We start from the raw sequence: 21,640 nt of genomic DNA on the forward strand, positions 1-21,640 counted from the left end.
TCACCACTACGAATATCCTGGGTATAAATACATGCCACCGGTGTACCCTAGGTATAGAGGCAGGTCTATCTGGTTATCCTTGGTATACTGTTAGGTCTTCTTGGCTATAAATACAGGTCACTATTGGATCCTGGTTACCGTTATTTGTAAACTTGTTATACATAAAGCCCACTCTGGGTATACTGGGTATATAGGTCTTCCTGGTTATATATACAGAAAACTATGGGTAACCTTGGTCTACAAACAGGCCTATCGTGGTATGCATTGTATACATATAGGCTATCCGGGCTATATATGTATGCCAATACGGATATCCTTGGTATACAGGAAGACCGCCAATGTATCCAAGGTATACAGGTCACTCTGGATATCATGGATATGCATACAGGTCAGGTTAGCGATACATACAGATACACTATGAGTGTCCGTGGCATACAAAGAGGCAACTATCGGTACCTAAGGTATAGATGCAGGCCATTTTAGGTATCAGGGTTAAACAGACTGACCACATGTGTATCCTGTGTGTACAGACAGACCATCATAGCTATACATATATGCCAGTTTGGACATATACTAATTACGCTGCACAACTTTGCATCGATAGCGTAAAATAATGGATCTAAGTTTGCATGCATACAAAGGATACCACGGGTGACATGTATGACTGTATTTCTATAATACTCAAAGAAACATATCATATACTAATGTGGATTGCAAAAACGAAATATGGCAGTTCAATGTGCAAATGCTGCCGATCCAACCAGGCCTGCATGTTTGAATGTGCATGCGAGGCTATTTATATACCAACTGTAGAAATGCACATGGCAACGAGGACAATGTCCTCTGGTATTGTGTATAGAGAAAAGATTATAATTAAGATTGAACTGTGTGAACTACGTTGTGCACTATTTGAATACGTGTTGAATACTAATTATATTCTTAATGCATGGAATATTTACAAGCTTTACTTGGACATTTATAAAACTGATAAGATTCTTATCAATGGTTAAGAACAGATATATGTGTACTAAATGAATGTTTTAAATGCATATTTGATACATTTTGATTAATATTCATGAGTATGCAAATGAGCTGAAAAACTCATAATTAATATTTATGAAGAACATTATTCCAACATCGAATCATCTTACTATCTCAAAATATGGTTTATATGTGAGATATGTAAATATTGTCAGTTTTTTAATGTTTGGTTTTTTTTAATGATTAATATATCCCACACACTTTTGACAGTATTTACTCTTGCAAACAACAAATAATGCTACAAACAGATATAAATTTATATAAAGTAATGTTTCAAATGTAGTATTGCTTGTTTTTGTCCATTTATAAACACAAATAATGGAGATTTGATCTTTGTATTATTTGAAAATATCATTTTCGTAAATATCATTTTTAACGAATTATCTGCCCATTTTTTAAGTTTTTATGAATATTCATAAGTATGTAAATGAGAAATTTTTTGATTAAGTTTTTGTAAATAAATGTACAAAGCCCTGGCTTCATTTTGATACCACTGTTGTTATTCTACACCGATAAATGACCAAGATACAAGGTATCTTATGTGACACACATGAAAATATGCAATGAATGAACTTTGACCTCGTTTATTTCTCTATAAAGGGCATCTCAAGGGTGACTACCGGGCAAGTCTTTCTTGTGGCACCTAGTAGATAACGTTTATCATGGTAGTCGTCCAGCTTTAGAGAATGCCTACGCAAGTCACCATTTTGAAAAATCTAGGTATACTACTTCAAAATAAAGACGTCTTTTAGCTATTTTCAAAATTGTGTAATTACATTTAATTATTATATTCATACATTTTACAAAATGTAGGAAAGCGATAGCATAATGATAAAACTGGAACTCAAAATAAATGTTTGAAACCATGGTAATTAAAGGGCCATCTCTCTCTCTCTCTACACACACGTTATCTATTAGTCACGCCTGTTAATTCAGTTAATTCTATAGAGGTTTAAGAAGTTTATTCATCATATACAGAAGGGTGATGCAGAAAAGGTGAGTACAATACTCTAAACATTATTATAACGTAATAATTATATTCTTAAATGATATAAATTTTAAAAGACTGACGTATTTATAAAATATCTATTTTAACATCATTAGCCTTTTTTTAATCTGCATTTTTCTTAAGAATATCTAATACTTACAATGTCAGAGGGGATATTAGAAAATGTCGATAATGGTATAAATACTTATATTAACTTTATTTATTAAAACTGTTTTTGAAATTTTATCTAATTTAGGGGAAACTGATCAATGATAATTATAAAACACTTGAATTTAATATATTTCAGGCGATACCAGGTCCAGTGGTTTTGCCGTGATGAAAGGTTTGAGAACTATGCTTTAAAATTGCGACTTACTTATTGGATTACCTATTGGACTTACTATACGATCACAAATCTATGAAATAAAGATCAGAAAATACATGCTGATTACAAGTGCTAGATAAGCAAAAACAAAATCAATGCCTAAAATACTAATAGTTCTTTATCCGTTGGATTATGGTTTGAATTTACATTTCAAAAAAGAGGATGTCTTATTTTTTCTTTCATAAAGACATCATTATAGTGCACGACAAAGATATTTATAAGAGACGTCATCAAGACGTCATCAAGACGTCTCTAAAAGACGTGAACGCACCTTTCAAAACAACCAAAAAAGACGTCATAAAGACGTCTCAAACAAACGTCATAACAACCAAAAAAGGACGTATTTTGTTTGCTCGGAAGTCAATCCGACTTAACTGATTTATCAACATGTATAACAAGAAGGCAGACTTTTATGGGGGGTCGTTTTGTCAGATAACTAACTCTGTTTTCGTCCATTTTAGGGAATAACATCGTGTTATAGTTTGTAATAGTTTATATCTATTTCAAAAGTGCGCCACGAGTTTAGAGATGTGTGTGTCCGTACATGGTTAAATATGCTCATTAAACTCCAGACTACCAAGTCTTACATATCTTAAACTAAATGATTTGGGGCGTAGAGAACATTTATATTGTGTGATATTAACACATTTATAATTGTTTACATTTCCTAGCCAAAAGTGTACAATCAAAGTGTGACTTGCTTAAGGTATAATTACCATAAAAGTTTTTGATAAGTAGTTTGATGTTTGATGTTTGCAAGACCGAGGTTTCATATATAAACATTTACAATACAACGCAAGTAAGAAATCTGTAGATCGAAAGATTCCGAGACGTTCAACGCACACATTATCATGGACTTTTTATTTTAGCTTTCTTTTCAATTTTGTAACCATCATTTGGCTTTGCGTGGAAATAATCATTTTACTGAATTTAAACGCTGATATGTCATAAAGCGACAACATTAGAAAGTGATCCAAACTGTAGTATAGCACGATAAAATAAGGTTTTACTGACTTCAAGGATATGTACTGACCATTACGATAAACGAGAAGATACGCAAAATTATAACCTATGAAATGGCAGCTGTATAATCAGATTATACCACGACCATTCACCATATAACGTACAATTCAGTACAGGAAAATGCTGAAATAAATATTGTTAAATAACATAAACAACAAAATATGATACCTTTATTTATTTGTAATTGTACACATAAAATAGTCGAAATCTGTATTGATCCTAACTAGCGGGTTTAACAATGTGTGGATTAAACTCAGAAAGTGTGTCTTTACAATATTCCCAGTTATACACCTTTGTCTTATACAACAACTGTTCGAACAGAAAATGGCCAGCAATTGAAACTCTGTGAAAACTAATAGAATATTTGCTACAGCAGTCCAAGCCCTGAAAAAAATATTTAAAAGAAAAGCATATTTACATAAATATATGAAATAAGTTACATTATTTTCTATTAAAGTTATTTTCTAAATTCTTAAATAAATATCTTATCATGTTTGATTATCAAAACGCTTAACAATACTGTAAAGCAAAGTTGTTTTTACCCATGTACCTGCTTTATTGCATGACTTTAAAATCTGTTTACTTGTTAAGGTAAAATACAATAACAAAGAAAAGCCGTATATTCCTCTTCTACTTTTCTGACTATAAGCAGTTTTAATCAAACTATTGAGATAAAACTCATTCCAAGGCTCATACCGTAAAATGTCAACAATTTCTATGTTCAAGAAACACGCAATTAACACTTTTTATGGCATGATTTTTTTCTTATTTAATTACGAGTGTGTTTAACGTATATCTTAATTATTGATTCTGAATATAAGCCCAGAAGACATTTAACACGAAGTGATGCAGAGTATTGAATACTTAGCATTTATACGCAACTTCTCGTTTCAAATGTTTAGAATTAAGGATAGAATATATTGTAATACAGTCAAAGTTTTAAGATCAAAGTTCGTAATTCTATCTAAATGAATAGATATTTATTACTTATCAAGAAAATAACAAGAATATATCAAATATTTTTTCGTGCAAGTTTGTTTCAGTTCGAATTAAAAGCTGTACATTATGGGTGATTAAGAAAAAAAATGTAAAAGTAAGGAAATCATTATTCCATACTCCTAAACACACAAAATTGTATTCTAAACTGACTAAATCAAAGAAAAAAATATATCGAGAAAAAGTCCTAAGGAAAAGAGCCCTTAAAGAATATCATGCTCGGCATAAAGAATAATTTTAGTGAAACATCTTTGAAAGGAATGTTAATTGCCTAGACAATTTAACCTTAAGTTCATTAAATAAATATCAATTAGTAAACTTACATCTAAGGAAAACGTGTGAACTTGTATTATATAAAGGTATTTCCTTTAACATCTTTCAAAATAGAACTTTTATTTTGTAATCGATTAAAATATGTCCGATAAAGTGTCCGATCAATTCAACATGGCTGATTTATAATGTATTAGAGCTTTAGAAACTGCTGCATTTAAATGTAGAGACGAAAAGGGGTTTCGTAGCAGCCAACAAAAGCCCAGATTCAGTTTGGTAATGAAAGTTAAAGTTTGATTCATCTAACCCGTAACATGTTTTTTTTTTTTTTGTTTATTTTTTTTTTTGTTCAGCTTCAAAATCAAGAAAAAAAAAGCATTCTAAATGCCTCCAACGGAGTAAGTAAGATCTTTGTTGATAGTTTTAAATTTTTTATATACATAATTTAGTTTAGGTCGATTGTGAAGGAAGTTCTCAACTTATATTAATCACTCTCGACACCTCATTCCTGATGGAATCCATCGCCACGAGGGTATGAGAGTTAAGTCCAGTTTCCCTTTGAATGCTGAGCGCAACGCAAAGGAGCTACTGGTACAATTTTTCACGTCTTTGGTATGACGCGGCTGGGGATCGAACCCACGACCTCACGACCTCACGCACTCGAAGCGGACGCTCTACCACTAGGCCATCGAGGCTGTTAATTATTTTAATGGTATCAGCACTTAATAAGGAAATGTTTATCTTTCACTAAACTGGAATAATAAAACTTTTGAAATTACATCAAACATTTACATGCTAATGTTGCTTATATGGCAGCTTATATACCATGAAAATTATTTATCAGTCCATTATTATATTTGAATAAAGTCAAATTCACATTGAAAAAACGTGTCTGAATTTTACGAAGTAAGGTACCATATTGACGTTGACTCTTAATTTAAGATATTTTGAAAATTTCAAAATTTATTATTTCTTCTATCGGAGTTCCTCAGAATGATTATGATAACAAAGATATAGTCAAATATTTAAAGACAATGAGTGGAAAATCTTGTTACGGAAGAGGTGGGCCAGTGAAGGTATGTTTCTATCTACCTTGTTTTCAAAAATACCAATAACCTGTTTCACTTAATTAAAAAAGAGGAAACTGAGATGTCTTTGGATATAATACAACCTTCATAGAAAGGCAGAAAGTGCCGTAATACGTAGGTTACTTCTAAACGAGTACATTAGCGCTTTATATTGTGTGTTGGTGTGTTGGAAAAAGAAAAATAACTTTATTTTTGAATTTTTATCTTTTGTCGATTTTAGTACATTTCTATACATTTTACAAATCGTCGCCTTATTTTCAGAACGCAATAATGAGCTTGCTAACTTTCGGAAACGAAGTTTAAAGGTTTGAGTGTTAGTCACGTTGCACGACATCCTTGGTGAACTAAAATTTAAACTATTTTTGTTAGTTCTATAAGGACGATAATTCACTATCATACAGAGGTCATGAAGAAACACCTAATAACATTGAAATCTCATATTTTTCCCAAAATGAATGGACTAAGGTAACACTGGATACAAACATATCAAAGTTTGCAAGTCTTTCAAATCATTCTACCAAATATACTTCATACAGCCATTAACTTGCAAAGGCAGTGGGCGAAAACTAATATTTTAAGTACTATATAAAACATTATTTGATTTACTACTTACATGACTGAAATTACCGAAACGTCTTTAATTTGTTGGCTTGAAAGTCACGCCGACATATAATTGTAGGGCAGGTTTTTGCAAAAATTATGCATCCTTCACATTAGAGAGCCCCTTTTCAAAACTTTAAATAAACTACTGAATAAAAAGTTATAAAATATTGCATCAATACACAATGGAGCATTCTTTTTCAATCAGTGTTATTATTTTTTAAAGCAAAAAAAAGTGAAGTAGAGTTTAAAAAATAATTTAAACTAACTGCCAAAAGTTTTAATTTGCCGGGAGGAGCTAACGAGGTCATGGATCCTGGAGAAATAGAGAATGTAACCAATTCTCGCTTGGTTAATTTTATCAACAAACCTGATAAGCGAAAGTTTTTATGTATCAATGTGGAATTAATACCTAGAGCGTATTGTAAAGCTTTTCCAGAAAAGTAGTTCTGATTTTTTCAAATAGAATATCATAATCATTTCTGCAGTTATATTTTTAAAAAGTCAAGATGCGGATAGAAAACTAAACTGCAGGCATACAGTAATAAATCGTTTATAAAAGCTTATAATTTGCAAGACCTTAGGCCTAAAAAATCCTTTGTTTCTGGAAACATGCGATGCTCAAGAAAGTTAGGGTAGGTATGCTGGATTTTTTTATTAAATGAGACTTTTCGGAAACTATTTTTGTATCAAAAACATCAATACAAATAAGGAGGTTATGCCTTTAAAGCATCAGTACGTTGGTTTCTAACAACATCGACCATGTTTAAAGCATAAAAAGTGCAGTTTTGCAGCCTTTTTTTATGAAAAAGTTGAAATATCTACTCTCCAAGCTCATAAAAACCTTTAGGGTCGGATCAAAATTTTGAAGTAGGTCGGGATACCGGAAACAAACATTTTACGCCTTATCACAGCAACACTAGACTTACAAAATTTGTTATAATCAAGTAATCTGTAAACAATTATATTTCTTTCTTCATAATGGCACTGATAATTTCTATGCAAAACCATTTCTCTCTAGGCTCATCACAAAGCTTAGAAATGCGATTCTGAGGTTATATAACCTCACGAAGGGGACTTAGTACCACCTGTCAATAGCCACCCTCAACCGGCTTGCAACAAGATTAATTGAACTAGTTCAATTTACCTGATCTTTCTCTAGAATTCTCTGAAATCTGACCTGGGCAGATTTGACCAGTCGTAAGAGTCCGATATATTGTATGTTTTTCATAAAGTGCTACTTGAGAGGATATAAGGGCAAATAAGATATATTTTATGTTAAAGAACTACCTACTGATGCCACTCTACAGGAACACGTGCTAATTTAATTTTTGTTTATCGTTCTATTTCCCAGTCTTGAATAGTTTATTATTGCTACATTTATTGCTTGATTATCTCAATGCGCCGGTGTCAGCAATGACAGAAAAGCTAAATGAATATTTGATTTTGAAGTTTTACTGGTCAATTTACATTTAGAAGTTTAATATCATGAATGCTAGACTAAACTTTGATTTTTTCCATTAGATTGATTCTAATATGGAATCAAAAATATGGATTATATTAATTTGTAACTATCATAACATGTAAGTTCATATTTCTTCTTCAACTGCCCATTGTTTTTTTTCACATTTGCTTGTAATCATTGAAAGGGAGTTATTTTAAGCTGACAGACAGCCTAGAGTAGCATTGCTGTTTAAAAGACTCTTCATACAAAATTTACTGCCAGGGCAGTAACAGTTGGGGCTTTAAGGCAAGCTCTTAGTGGAAAGAAAAAGTTTTATCTTAAGAACACACATAGAAGTGAACTGTCAGATTTTTGTCATCTTTTTTATCATATAAAGAATAAACATACCTTCCTCTTTCAGATTCCATAAAATATTTACCAGATAATCCTATACAAAATGCAAGCGGGACCCTTACGGGATTCTAGTAGGATACCGGTGGGAAATCCAGCAGGAAAATTTTCCGGGATTCTCTGTGTCTTCAGGTGGAATTCCCATAGGGAAAACGTTGATTTGAATCCCGACGGAAGATACTGGGATCTCGGTGGGGTATAGCGTGATTCCGATTTTTGTCTTGGAGATGCCCACTGATATCCCGCCGGGATCCCGATTTATCTCAGTTGGATACAAATTTATGTAGACAGTGGGAATAATTGGGATTTCAGAGCGTTTCTTGGTTGAAATCCATCTGAATTATAGCGATATGCCAAAAATAATGCAAAGAAAATTCTAGTAAAAATCAGTTTTTTCATAAAACATTTGACGTCTTCGTACAGGTTTTAAAGTTAAAAGATTGCAAATTATCAAAATATGTTATTTATTCTTAAAAATGGAGTAAAACATTAATTTATTGTTTCATTTCTCTTTGCCTTTTCTCTTTGTCAGTTTTCACATGAAACAACAAATCAGATATAATATTTATTTAATCGGAGAGCTAAACGATATTAAATTCAATCTAAAGTTTTAATATATGAAAGAAGATTACAAAAATTGTGCTAAACCAAGCGCACACATATCGACTGTGAAATCGTATGAGATGTTGTTTTTTGGATATGCTTTGCACCAATAATTTTTCCACCTGACCTTGATTCACTATCTTTATGACGGGCAGTTTTAAGTCGTGGTCATATAAACGAAAAATTAATGTTCATTTTACAGAGGTTAATTCAAGTCTTGCCGGTTGAATTTTTTAACAATAATTTTCCATTCTAAAATATGAACAATATGATGACTAAATCCGAGCTTAAACAGTTTCACATTAACCCTGATAATAATTTTCTATCTTATTAAAACATCAATTTAGCACATACTAGGATACACATATCATAAGACTGCAACAACAGACGTTGCACAATATTGCAGAATAAATACATAATAAAGTGTTTATCTTTCATACAGTTTGCTCCCTTCAACTGGTTTCCTCGCAACTCAGTAGTGAGTCACAGACTTGAAAATACCTATAAAACAGACACACACTGTGTATACTAGCCCTAGTTTGTCAAGTAGCAAGTGTATACTAATTGATAGTGTGTATGGCCGTCTTAACATTTAATAAAAATAATTATATATTTCCCGATGAAAATTTGGTCAATGGGTCATCCTAATCGCCTTTTCTTGCTTTTAAAGAGACATTGTGTTTTCGTTTAAAATTTTAAGTGTTTTTGTGACTTGTTATTGGTACTGTTAAGTTTCTCAACATGACCATTTCGGCCTGGGTTGTTCCAATACTCCCGCTTTCATAGCCTTGGGTATTGTTTAATCACCCCTTGGATATGGTGCCTGCTTTTTAATTTTGTTTTTTGACAGTTCCTGTGAAACGCAGCCTCCATAACCTCAGACCCCCTTCCTAAATTCCAGTTTGTTTAGTTCTGCCCATTGTTTTCTCGTTTGGGGCAAACCCTTTACTTTATCTGCGGACCAAACGCCGCTCTTCATGGAATTACACGCCTCAACACGTGTATCATTGAAGGTTTCATGTTCACCGCCGTTTGAACACATCTGCAGATGTCTCTAAATTGCTTTTTGTACTTTTAGCATGTGTAAATGTTGAATTCTGCTCAACCCGGGGCTAGAGGGCGTGGACGGTAGCATGCATTTCCACTACCGTCCATGAACATGCTCAATCAAACCGAGCCTGCAACATTTTCGTTTTTGCCGTGTTGAGCGACCTGTGAAGTTTCCATTTTTCTCTATTTTAGGTCTACAGAATAATGTATTAAAGCATTCTAGTAATATTACCACCAAAACAGTTCAATAATACCCTATTTTTGGCTATTGATTTGCCAATTTTCAAGCCGTTTTACACTTGGTAAACATATTTATAGCTGGATATATATCTGAGAAAATATTTGAATCTACAGGGTCTAAATGATAAGTCTACAAGTTATAAAACTGTTAGTGTTGTAGGTTGACCTGTCAATAGGGGAAAGGTGAACCACCTACTTAATATGAAGAAATATCTACAAATCATTTACTGTTAAATCATTCTCAGAACGATAGCCGTTTAGTATAACAAGACGCACACTTAACCGCATATAATTTGCTAGTATTTTTTTTCTCGGGTTTAAATATCTTGTAAAGACATTCTTTATCAAATAAATAATGTGATCCTTCTTTAATTTACAATTTTTATTTTTTTTCTCTTAGTATTAATTTTGGCTTGATGTATTCTTAGAGAAAGACAATTTGGTGTTATCCAAACAGACAAAGTAGCTGAACTGTAGATGCTTTCGCTGCATGTTTATTTCAGATACAGATAGTGTATGTAAGATATAGACTAGCAAAACATAAAGTTTAAAAGATAAACAATAGATTTTCAGAGAATGTATATGAAGAAATAAAATTCACTAACATTAAAGCTACTCGTCCACAGTTGAGGTTAAATTCTTTAACATGTTTACTTCCACAAAGTTTGGCATAGATTGTATATACAGTGGACCTCACTTATAACGAACTCAGATATAAGGAACACTCGGTTATATAAGAACAGCTTTTAATTCCCCGATCTAATGCCTTCTTTATTCAAAGGAATCTGAGAAATACTCGGTTATGAGAAGAGAAATTCATTGGAAAACCTCTCGGTTATAGCAAAGAGACAACAGGAATAAAAATTATTGAAAACCGGAAATAAACAGGAGAATCGCTGATGACGTCAGAGTAGCATCTGCACTTTCATGCACAAGAATAAACACAAATTATTTAATTTCTATGCTCTTTAGTTTGATCATTCATGACATTTGTGCAAACGAAAACTTTGAACATTATTTTATTTTAGTATTAATGCCTGTTCACTTAACATACAGCAAGAGAAGGGAGTAACTGTAGAACAGTACCTCAAATCCAGGGTTCAACGATATAGTCATAATGTTACGCTCTCTATAAAAGAAGATAGAAATAACCGACAAAAATTAAACACAAATTACAGTCATTCTTACCGACGTACATTTTGGCTTAGTTTATAGGTTTAACGCCGTGTTTCAACACTGTTACAGTCATATACATGCAGGCAGTTTACCTTACCATCTCTCCAGGAAATGATCGATATTAGACTCATAAATTTCTCACATAAAGATTCATGGTCAGTCCGGAGTGTGAACACATAGCCTTTTACAAACGTCAAATAGTATTCGCTATAGATACTGTGTTCGTTTACAAGGAACTAGTTCACAATACGGATATAAGGAACCTCGGTTATAAGGAACAACAATGTTAAGAGGTCCCAAGCTGTTCCATATAAGCGAGGTTAACTTAATAAGACTGAAAAATGATAAAAATTATAGTATGATACTTGTAAAAATGCAAGAAAAGTGTAACTTTTTAGCATTTTCTTTTTCAAGAGCATTGCAACTGTTTACTGCCTTCTGTACAATATTTTGGTTATATATAAGAATATCTTGTAAAAGTCTTAAGGCAATAAGTTTGTATCAATAATCACATTCATAGTACTCAGTTGCTGATTGTTGATTTCGCCAAAAACCTGTGGGTAAGTCTCTTTAAGGTTTTAGTTAAGAATGATCTTCCTGGTCATATTATGAGCATTAGAACATAAGCTTTTGTTTCCAAAAACTATTTTTTTTAAATACTAAATTAAGAAATATGATGTTCAGGTGATAAATCAAACCCAATATGCCCTGCCAATAAAACCTTTCCTACTATCTTTAATACACAGTCGTACTTAGCGGCCAGCTATACACTGCTTTATTATGGAAACAGTTTTCCTTCGATTTCAACTTAGTTTCAATATTAATGTCAACGTCATCTCCCCTTTTTATGTTTACACGTACTGTTTTTTCATGAGTCATGGCTACTTCGATAATGTCCAATATTGACAATTGAAAGGAAAATGATATATCTGAAAAGATGAATCTATAAAAACATATAAAGGTATATATTCTGTCTGCCTCATCGGTTATGCTGAACTACTAAAAGACTGGAAATTTCAGTTTGTCAGATAAAGAGTACACAAGCACCACAAATAGAATGATTACATTTTTGCTGTAGTTATTTGTTTCAGAAGGAGTGCACTTCCAAAGTTTCCTTTCTTCCTTTCACACATGATCTAAGTCTCTTCTTTATTCTGATCCTTGTTCAATATTTGACCTGCAGATAATGATTAACTTTTGCAAAACACAGGAAACAAATAAAGCTAATAAATGAGGATTCCGGACTGTTCTTTACTATCCAGTTCTCAAACATTGATTCATGTATTACAATTGTCAGTAACTATTTGATAATGAATTAGTACTTGGACATAATAAAACACTACCTTGGATAGACAAATAAAATACTGTATACCGGAAATAACGTTAAATCTATTAAAGTAAAAGTTTAACGCAGTTTGGAAGAAAATATCATTAGATAAGCAAGAATTCCCCGTTATCCTCAGTCCAAACCGTAAAATACATTAACTCGAAAAGTTCACACAAAAATTCACCGGTAGATGATTTTGACTACCATGCTGTTACACATATGCATAAAAAGTGTATCTTACGTATATGAATATTGTTGATTAAACAGAACAATGTGAAAACATTTATATGACTCATTGGGTACATCAGTCCCATACAGTCTCTCCAAGTAAGTGATAATATGCATAAAAATACCTGAAAAATTAAATTTGTTATGTAAATGCCATTCCCCCTGAGGCAAATTATTGTTTATTGACCTACTTTTAAGACATCATTTAAATTTTATCCAGAATATTCTATTGTTTTCTGTAACAATAATAATAAACAGTTACTTTTAAAAGGATTGTCCTTGATTTTTCCACAATGCTCTTTTTATTCTTAGTGTTACATGAAAATTCTGAGAATTCCATGGCACAAAAAATACTGAGATGTTTTAGGATTAGGATAGAACTTAGAATATAGATATAAATGAAAACTTATAACAAGATATTACTAGTTTGGATATTTAATATTTTGAATGATTATTTGAAGGCTTTATTTATCTTTGAAGAAAGGAATTCTAATTTTTGGATATACTAAGTTACTTTTGTACTGTTGTGAAATAAAGTGGAATTAATTCTTACTGGATTTAAATTTGACCTCGACATCATTTATTATTGGATTCTACGGCTCTTTGTCATTTTTGAAGGTATTTAAATTGTTACTTAACTTCATGAATAAAATTTTGTTATTTTTAATAGTTGCTGGTTTGTCTTTCTGTAATTATTATTTACTGTAACAAGTAATTGTTACCATCTGACGTAACAAATTTTACCTAAAAGATTAATGTACACTTTCAACTGGCTGGCAGCTGACAAAGGCTAGGCTGTTCTACATTTTATTTTCGTAATCTGATGAAATTCCGAATTGTTATTTTATTAACGCCTTCGAAATTTATATTAGTACCTTTAGTCAAGTAAAATCATGTAAAAATACTTCAGAAAATGGGAAAAACATAAAACTTTGTACAAAACTACTTTAAATTAGGGCAAAACAAAACAATAAGCATGCAACTCACTCAAAACAATCAAATATGGCCTAAAAATCCAAGATGGCCGCCATATATTCTTAAGAAATACGTAATATCATTTAAAATACTTACGTAAAAACTTACAGTCATCACTATAATAAGTAAAAGTCACCTGTTTTGAATAAATTCAAACATATTGTATTATCAAAGGTACTGTACTTTCAACAAAAATTTATGATTGCATAACTCCTTGCTCAAATTGTTGATGTTTTGCTGTATGTTACAAACAATATAAACAAATTTGAGATGCATCTTTTGCCGAAAATAAAAATCACCCAATTATCCGCATGAGTATAGTTTTGACATCTGTTTGGCATCTATGTCCGGTAATTGTGTAGATTTTCTGGAGAGGAGAAATTTAAATACACCAAATGCTAAATGACACTCACAGAAAACATGCTGTTTTACTAGCTGCATCTAGGACATATAGTTCCTATTCTTATGTAACAGACAGACATTGAGACATTTAAATTGAAATATTAATGTAGCTGACGTTTTATGTAATGTTAAAAATATATTTTGATGATAAGATGAATTAAAACAAGATACTAGATACCATCTATAGTTTTGGATTAAGTGAATGGCTGTAATGTAATGTTATTGTGACATTTTACAGCAAAAAGTCAAATTCATAATTTAATGGAATAAATACAAAATAACACATTTCGTGTCATTTCTGTCTACAAAATTGTATTTGATGTAGATTAATTTGAATCAAAATATTTTTTTTTAAATGTATAATCAATTTAATTAATTTAACTACACTCATTTGATGTTCTAATTAAAAATAAATACCCTTTTGAATTACGTATGTCTATGTTTCGCATAACGTCAAAATTGTGTGCTAATGAGTCTTTACTTTTGATAGTTGGACTAAATATAAAACAGAAAAACTTAAAAGGTCTTGTAATATTTCTGCAAGCATTATAGATAAAGCAAAACTGATACTATTTTATGGGACAGGCGTCAGATACATTGAAAATTCCGCAAAAAAAAAAAATACTCGTTGAGGCCAGAACAAGAAAAAAACATTAAAAGGAATATCAGAAGTGTGTAGAACAAATATGCTGCATATCCATAGTGTCATGTATATGTCATTTTCTCCTGAGGCAAATCATTGTTTTCTAACCTAGTTAAATGGTTTGTTTTCTACTGTGGTCCAGAATATTCTGTTGTGTTCTATAATAAGAAAACAATTAGTTTTAGAAAGGATTGTCCTTGATTTTTCCAGAATGTTCTTTTTATGCTTAGTTTTACATAAAAATTCTAGAGCCTTCCATCATACAAAAAACAGGTAGATGTCTGACAATACAACTAGAGCCTACAGTATAAAGCTAGGATTACAGATATTAATGAAACTTTCTTGTATTTCTTAATAACAAATTATTACCAGTTTGGATATTTAGTATTTCAAAGGATTACTTGAAGAATTTACTAAAATTTCTCGATTTAAAAAGTTATTTTTGAGGAGAGGAATTATAATTTTTGGATATACTAAAAGAATCTTTGTACTGTGTGAAACTTTGTCGAATTTATTCTGATTGGATTTAAATTTGACCTGGACAGGATTTGGACTATTTTACATATTACTGGATTTTACAGCTCTTTGGAATTTTTAAAGGTATTTCTATTGTTACTTAAATGCATGAATAAAATTTTGTTATTGTTAATAGTGAGTGGTTTGTCTTTCTGTTACTTTTATTTACTGTTACAAGAAATTGTTTCCCTCTGACGTAACAATAGCGCTCTATTGTATGGTATTTTCAGGCTAACAGTTCAGTTGTTCATACGACAATGCAATAAATACTGTTTTCATGACACTAAATATTGAAATCCAATTGCAAAAATGTAATATGGTCTACATTCGAGTGGTCCATAGTTGCATATCCGGCGAATTATTACATTCGTACCTATAGCACGGAGCTAGACCTAAAACATGAGTGCGAAACGTATCACGTATTTTTTAAACATCTGAGCTGAAACTACATAGATGGTTTATCGTTCTGATTTTTACCGACTTCTGAAATACAGGGTTAATATTTTGGCCCGACCATCACTAAGGAGCTTGGAACGATTTTTTTCTTTTATTTTGCACAAGATTCATGCGATTCCTTAGTTCTGTAAATATCAAAGATAACCACTTGAATATAAATGTTTATAGAATACATCTACTTTTTTTATCTAGAAGTCAAGCCCAGGCCACAGTACAAAACTGGCCTTTGTCACTTAAGAGATTTGCACGCAATTTCAATTTTCTACGTTGACTGTAGCAAGCCTATGTAAATAAATACCAAGACAATTTTCCCTAAATAAGCATGACATACTTTCTTAAAACTTCGTTTAATTTGATAAATAAAATACTCCCCCTTCTAATCTTTTCAAAGTCATGCATGCTAGTGTCCTGTAACTACTACGATTTCAAATTTTGAGCGGAGTTTAATATACAAACTGGCATAAAAACGTAACAAAATACAACACATCGCATGATTAAGATATGAAAGTCAAAATACTGTGTAGAGTGCAATTGAATATTATTTATCCTATACTCTTTCTTGAAAACAATTACTTCAGTGCAAATGGGAATAGTCAAAACGACGTTCCGACATTACAATGATATTTGTCAATGTCAAATGCAGTTTTAATACTGACGTCACTTTTCGCAAATAAGATCAATTTATCTTCCGTTTTTCTAAAAATGCCTATTAGATAGAAAATCTGTCTTAACTTCATTTAGGTTGACGGCCATAGATATTGTAGAACCTTTTAACAATGCTTGTTCCGACTTTATTTATACTTCTACATTTTTACATAACTTACACATCCCTGATAAGCTTCCTTACAAATTGTGCACGATGTTTTGAAGGTAGTTTATTTCAAACTTTCATATAGAGTAAGTGATTTGCAAATCCAGTTGTTCATAAATGCATACTTGTGTAATTTTAATTATACATCATTGAATACATGTACTATGGTGGCATATTTCTTCCTCGAAATAACAAGGTAGCTATCGCAATACTTCAAAACAATTATCGTGATAAATCGAAGCTTTCTGAAAAGATTATCTAAACAGTCGGAGGTTTCTGGAAAAAATATTGCAATAATTTACATTATAACATTGATACTATTGATATATTTGTGTAATTTCCAACAGCTCCATTTACTAGCAACATAGTTATTTTGATATTGTCACAAATTATTTTAATATTCAGAACTTTTCTGAAAAGTTATCGTAATAACCTTGAGCTTCCTGGAAATATGAAACATATCTAGAAAAAAATGTATTGCGAAAATATTTTCAGAAAAAAAAACTTTCCTGGACATTTTATAATATAATTGTAATAGCTTTCAAATACCTTGTGGTAGTTACAAGCATTAACGCGAAATTTTACGCTAAAACATTAACAGGAGATTGATTAAAATATCTAAAAAATATTTTTATTGCTGAAATGTTTTCAGAATAATGCACACATTTCAAGGAAAGTTTGCAAAATTATCATGATAGCTGTATCGTGGCAAATATATGCCACCATAGAATATCGCTTACAGAAACTGTAAAACAATATTAAAACTGGGACATGAATTGAAAGCAGATAGATTGCAGGCTCAAGTTCCTAAGATTATAAAATATTCAGCCCGTGTTTCTAAGTAAGAACTATGTTTTAACATATCTCATCAATAAAATACGTTAAACGCCACGTGACTGATTCATTCGGGCTACGTCCTCTTGAAATTCTTGTACAACCTTGTGGTTTGGACATGTTAAAAATAGTTATGCTTTATATATCATTTCTTAATTAAACATGTCATATGAATTGCTACATGTGAATTGACGGCTCAGCTGCTTTTGCAATCTACAAATACTTCTTTTTGATATGCATTATATCGGCTTATTCAATTAATATCAAATATACATTTGATAGATAAGTGGGATACATATTTCTTCAATGTTCCTGCTGCTGTGAGAAAACCCGGAAACGATGATTCGAGCATTACACGAAGCCGGGGCTTATTTTCACGCGGTCAAATACACATTGTACGAAAACCATATGAATAAATTATATGCCTGCAGTATCTGTGTGTCATGGTAGCAATATCACAACTAACAGCATCCAAACTATTTGTATTACTGAACTTATTCTATAGATACTTTCAATATTGAATCGAAAAATATACAATACGGATAAATAACAACTATCAAGATAATAAATTTTCATCGAATTATACAATTATATTTTATAATGAATGAATGAATGATTGAATGAATCGTTCGTTGTTATTAAGACCACGAGATTCATCTGGCATGGGGGTACGAGATGGGTTTTGTCGGCATAGATAAAATCACCGGAAAACCCAGTCTTGTGTGCTAGATAACCTTATCCTGTTATCGGCGTGGCGAATCGAATTATTATATCAATACAAAAATAAAACATAATAATAATAATAATTGACATTACAAGAACTACGGTGGCTGATTTGTGCCATCTTGGTATTTTGTTATGTCGCAACGACAAAACGACAAACGTCTTTATAGGTTCCTGCCACACGTCAACCCGCCGAACGTCGTTATGGTGCCCCGACAAACGTCGCCCTGCCAAACTTCGCCCCGATATACGTCGCCCTGCCGAGTGTTGCACCGCTGAACATCGTTCTGGTTAGTGTCGCCCCGTAAAAATTGTCCCCACGAATGTTGCTCCGCCGAATATATCCCACCAAATGTCACACCGCCGAACGTCGTTATGACGCCCTGACAAACGTTGTCCCGCCGAACGTCGCCCCGCTATCATGTCATTCCTGAAAACGATAGCCGACATTTGGCATGGCGACATTTGTCGAGGCGAAATTTGGCACTAGGGGTGACAACTGGTGGGGTGACATTCTGCAGGGCAACGTTTGGTGGGGAAACAATTGACTGGGTGACGTCAGGCGGGGCGGCGTTAGGCGGGGCGACGTTTGTCGCTGCAACAGAATGAAATAACGAAATGGCACAAACCGGCTACCATAAAAACAGATGCTATTACCATTATATTATAACTTCTTTTATTTTATATATGCCATCATTTATAACAAACAAAGCATTTCACGCCATAGCCATTTCTAAAAACATTAGATCTATTTAGATCTAGGAAGAATAAGTCATATAATTTGTATTTGATTTTTTATCCTTTTCATTGATGTTGTTAAATAAAATTGATATTTTTACGGTTTCAATGTAGCGAAGCTGTCAAATACATGTACACTTATCATTGGTACGGAAAGGACTTGAAAGCGAAAAGGCACGAGTCATATAAAATCTATATAACTAAGACGTATACAATATCAAATTACACACTTTTATTATTACTAATTTGAAATGGAAATCTATAGCTCTCAAAGAATTACTTTTTCTTACATGGATCAATTTCATCAAACAGAAGATGCAAATATCACCTATGCATGAACATATTGCAAATTTGACGTAGATATTATTTGGCACCAAAAAAGTGCTACCATTTTTGATCTAACAAATTTCAGAACGCTTAATTTTCGCACACTCTGAAACTATCATAAGGCTTGTAGAATACTAGTAACTCTCCGACTACGCCCGTGAGCCGAGTTACCTCTCTGTAAAACACGGTTACATTTACGCCACTTCGACAAACTGTATTCGTGTTATGCATGCGCCATGAAATAGTGTTTGCCTAATGCATCCATTTGTTCACATATATGACATGTTAGAATCGAAATGAAATATAGACAAACATTTTTGATATATTTAAAATTTTAAATTGGTTATACACTGCGTACATTTAATAATAATCTCTTGGTCGCCTTACATATTTTAAAACATGGTTCTTCTTTATTTGACACATTTTACGCATCATATTTTTATGTAAACAATTAGATCGTAATCGTCAAAACCTTTCATTTGATACCCAACAGTGATGCATAGAATAAGGGAGGAAAGTTGTATTTTACGCATAAGTGAATTCACTTCCGGTTTCAAACTGAGAGCTGATAGACGTTGTTAAACCATTCGGTAGGATTGACATCAGATAAGCCATACAGAAGAAATCACCAGTTCTCGTCAAGCGCTTTTCTTTGACACCAAAGTCATCAAAATCGGTATATAAATAAGGGGAAGATATGACATTTTCAAAATTTAAGTCATCAATATTGAATCAAGCGCCAAATGATGACGTCATAAAAATGTACTTCCAGACTGTTTAACCCTTAAGTATATTTGGAATCAGAATGAAAATATATATTTCCAACGGTAGTGCTGGTCCCAAAGTATTTTGAAATTTTGATACAAAAATATGCAAAAAGATCTTTTTGGAAGCAAAGAATGCAACAAAGCAGGATAATGTCAGACTCGGTTTGATTGAGCCTGTTCATGAGAGGAATTAAAAATTGTTATTTTCGCAAAAACATTTGATTTTCACGAAAACATTACCGTTTATCATGAAAGTTTGGTCCATTTCCGCGAAACTCATCTGGTTTTCTTATGCAGAAGTGGACACTAACGCCAATGTTTTCCACTTAATATTTGCAGTTCTTTTTGTGAAAAGCTTTTGTGTTTTCGCGAAAACTTTTCTGCTTTTCGTGAAAACTCGATACATTTTCGCAAAAACTTATCTGGTTATCGTACGCAGAAATATGCCACCATATCATACATTTACTTCCCTTTATTACAAATATTTTGGTATAATATGCACAGAATTATCGTAATTGCATTATCAAGACAAATATGACACAAAAGAACCGCACTGTAAACAGAAAGCATGACGCGGAATTAAAAGACACTTTTCTTACTATTTCATCATAAGAAATTTAGTATTAAGCTTTGTACTTGATAAATTTTTTCAAACTTAAAATTGTCATTCCTCATCGTCACCAACATCTTATGACAAAAGCGGCTTAAGGCTATATACCAATAAATGAATGATACAGTTTCTAGATTTTCACTCCATCGTAGACATTTTTTTCACAAGAAATAACACCATATTTCTTTTTCAAGAAAACAACTCGAAAACATGCGAAAAAAGTATCTTACGTATGTAAAAGAACATATTACGAGTGAAATATTGTCTATTTGGCCCCCGGTGGTCGCTGAAAATGGATAAATTAGGATGTATTTATTAGGGGCTTTTTTCCACTATACCATGAAAGCACATTTTTAACCGAATTGCCGCTAAATAGCCATATGTCTATTTCATGAAATATTACCCCTTTAAAGAAGAATTTCAGGTTAATGTTTAAATGTACATTCACTCTGTCATTGTTACTGTTAAATTGATTTGATTTAAACTTGAAATATTTCATACACAATCACCGACATAACATGACTTCCAATACCTAACGCCGATGCATATATTTTATGAATTTTGTCCCCTTTTCACATTGAACTTCGGGTTAAAGGTTCGATGCACTTAAATGTAGCTTACCTAAACTTAACTTGTTGGCCATCTTGGGGTATTAATCACACTCCACTTATAGCTTTAGTGTCCTTACATATGTCCTCTTTTATTATTATGCATAGAAATAGTCCGTACCGTCTCCTTTGGCATTTTTGTTGGAGTTTCTATTATTTCAATACTTTCAAATTAGATTGAATTATCTGACTGAATAAATAGTAACTATAAAATACAACTGTTAACTCATTCAGGCCTGATAACTTATATCACTGATAGTAGTCCAAATGTTAATCCATAGCTAGAGTCTACAGCAAAAATGATAAACTGATAACTTGTGTGCAGTATTTTGAACAACATGCACATGCCATGCACAAAAA

General features: G+C 32.2%; 1 protein-coding gene across 3 annotated transcripts in view; it reads right to left on the bottom strand.

Annotated features, from left to right (window-relative positions):
- LOC123559827 (glycoprotein-N-acetylgalactosamine 3-beta-galactosyltransferase 1-like) overlaps positions 1-21,640 on the bottom strand; it is an 82,091-nt gene that overhangs the window by 24,282 nt on the left and 36,169 nt on the right. The window contains exon 6 of one of the 3 annotated variants that reach the window (XM_053552270.1): positions 3,600-3,821. The exons of 1 other annotated variant lie outside the window; for it this stretch is intronic. In XM_053552270.1, coding sequence (XP_053408245.1) covers positions 3,657-3,821 — 165 coding nt within the window. In that variant the 3' untranslated portion in view covers positions 3,600-3,656. Of the gene's footprint in view, positions 1-3,599; positions 3,822-10,606; positions 12,493-21,640 lie in introns of those variants that run through there. One more of the 3 variants, XM_045351949.2, reaches the window with a different exon arrangement.

The sequence above is a fragment of the Mercenaria mercenaria genome, chromosome 10, assembly GCF_021730395.1.
Source record: "Mercenaria mercenaria strain notata chromosome 10, MADL_Memer_1, whole genome shotgun sequence".
Lineage (NCBI taxonomy): Eukaryota > Metazoa > Mollusca > Bivalvia > Venerida > Veneridae > Mercenaria > Mercenaria mercenaria.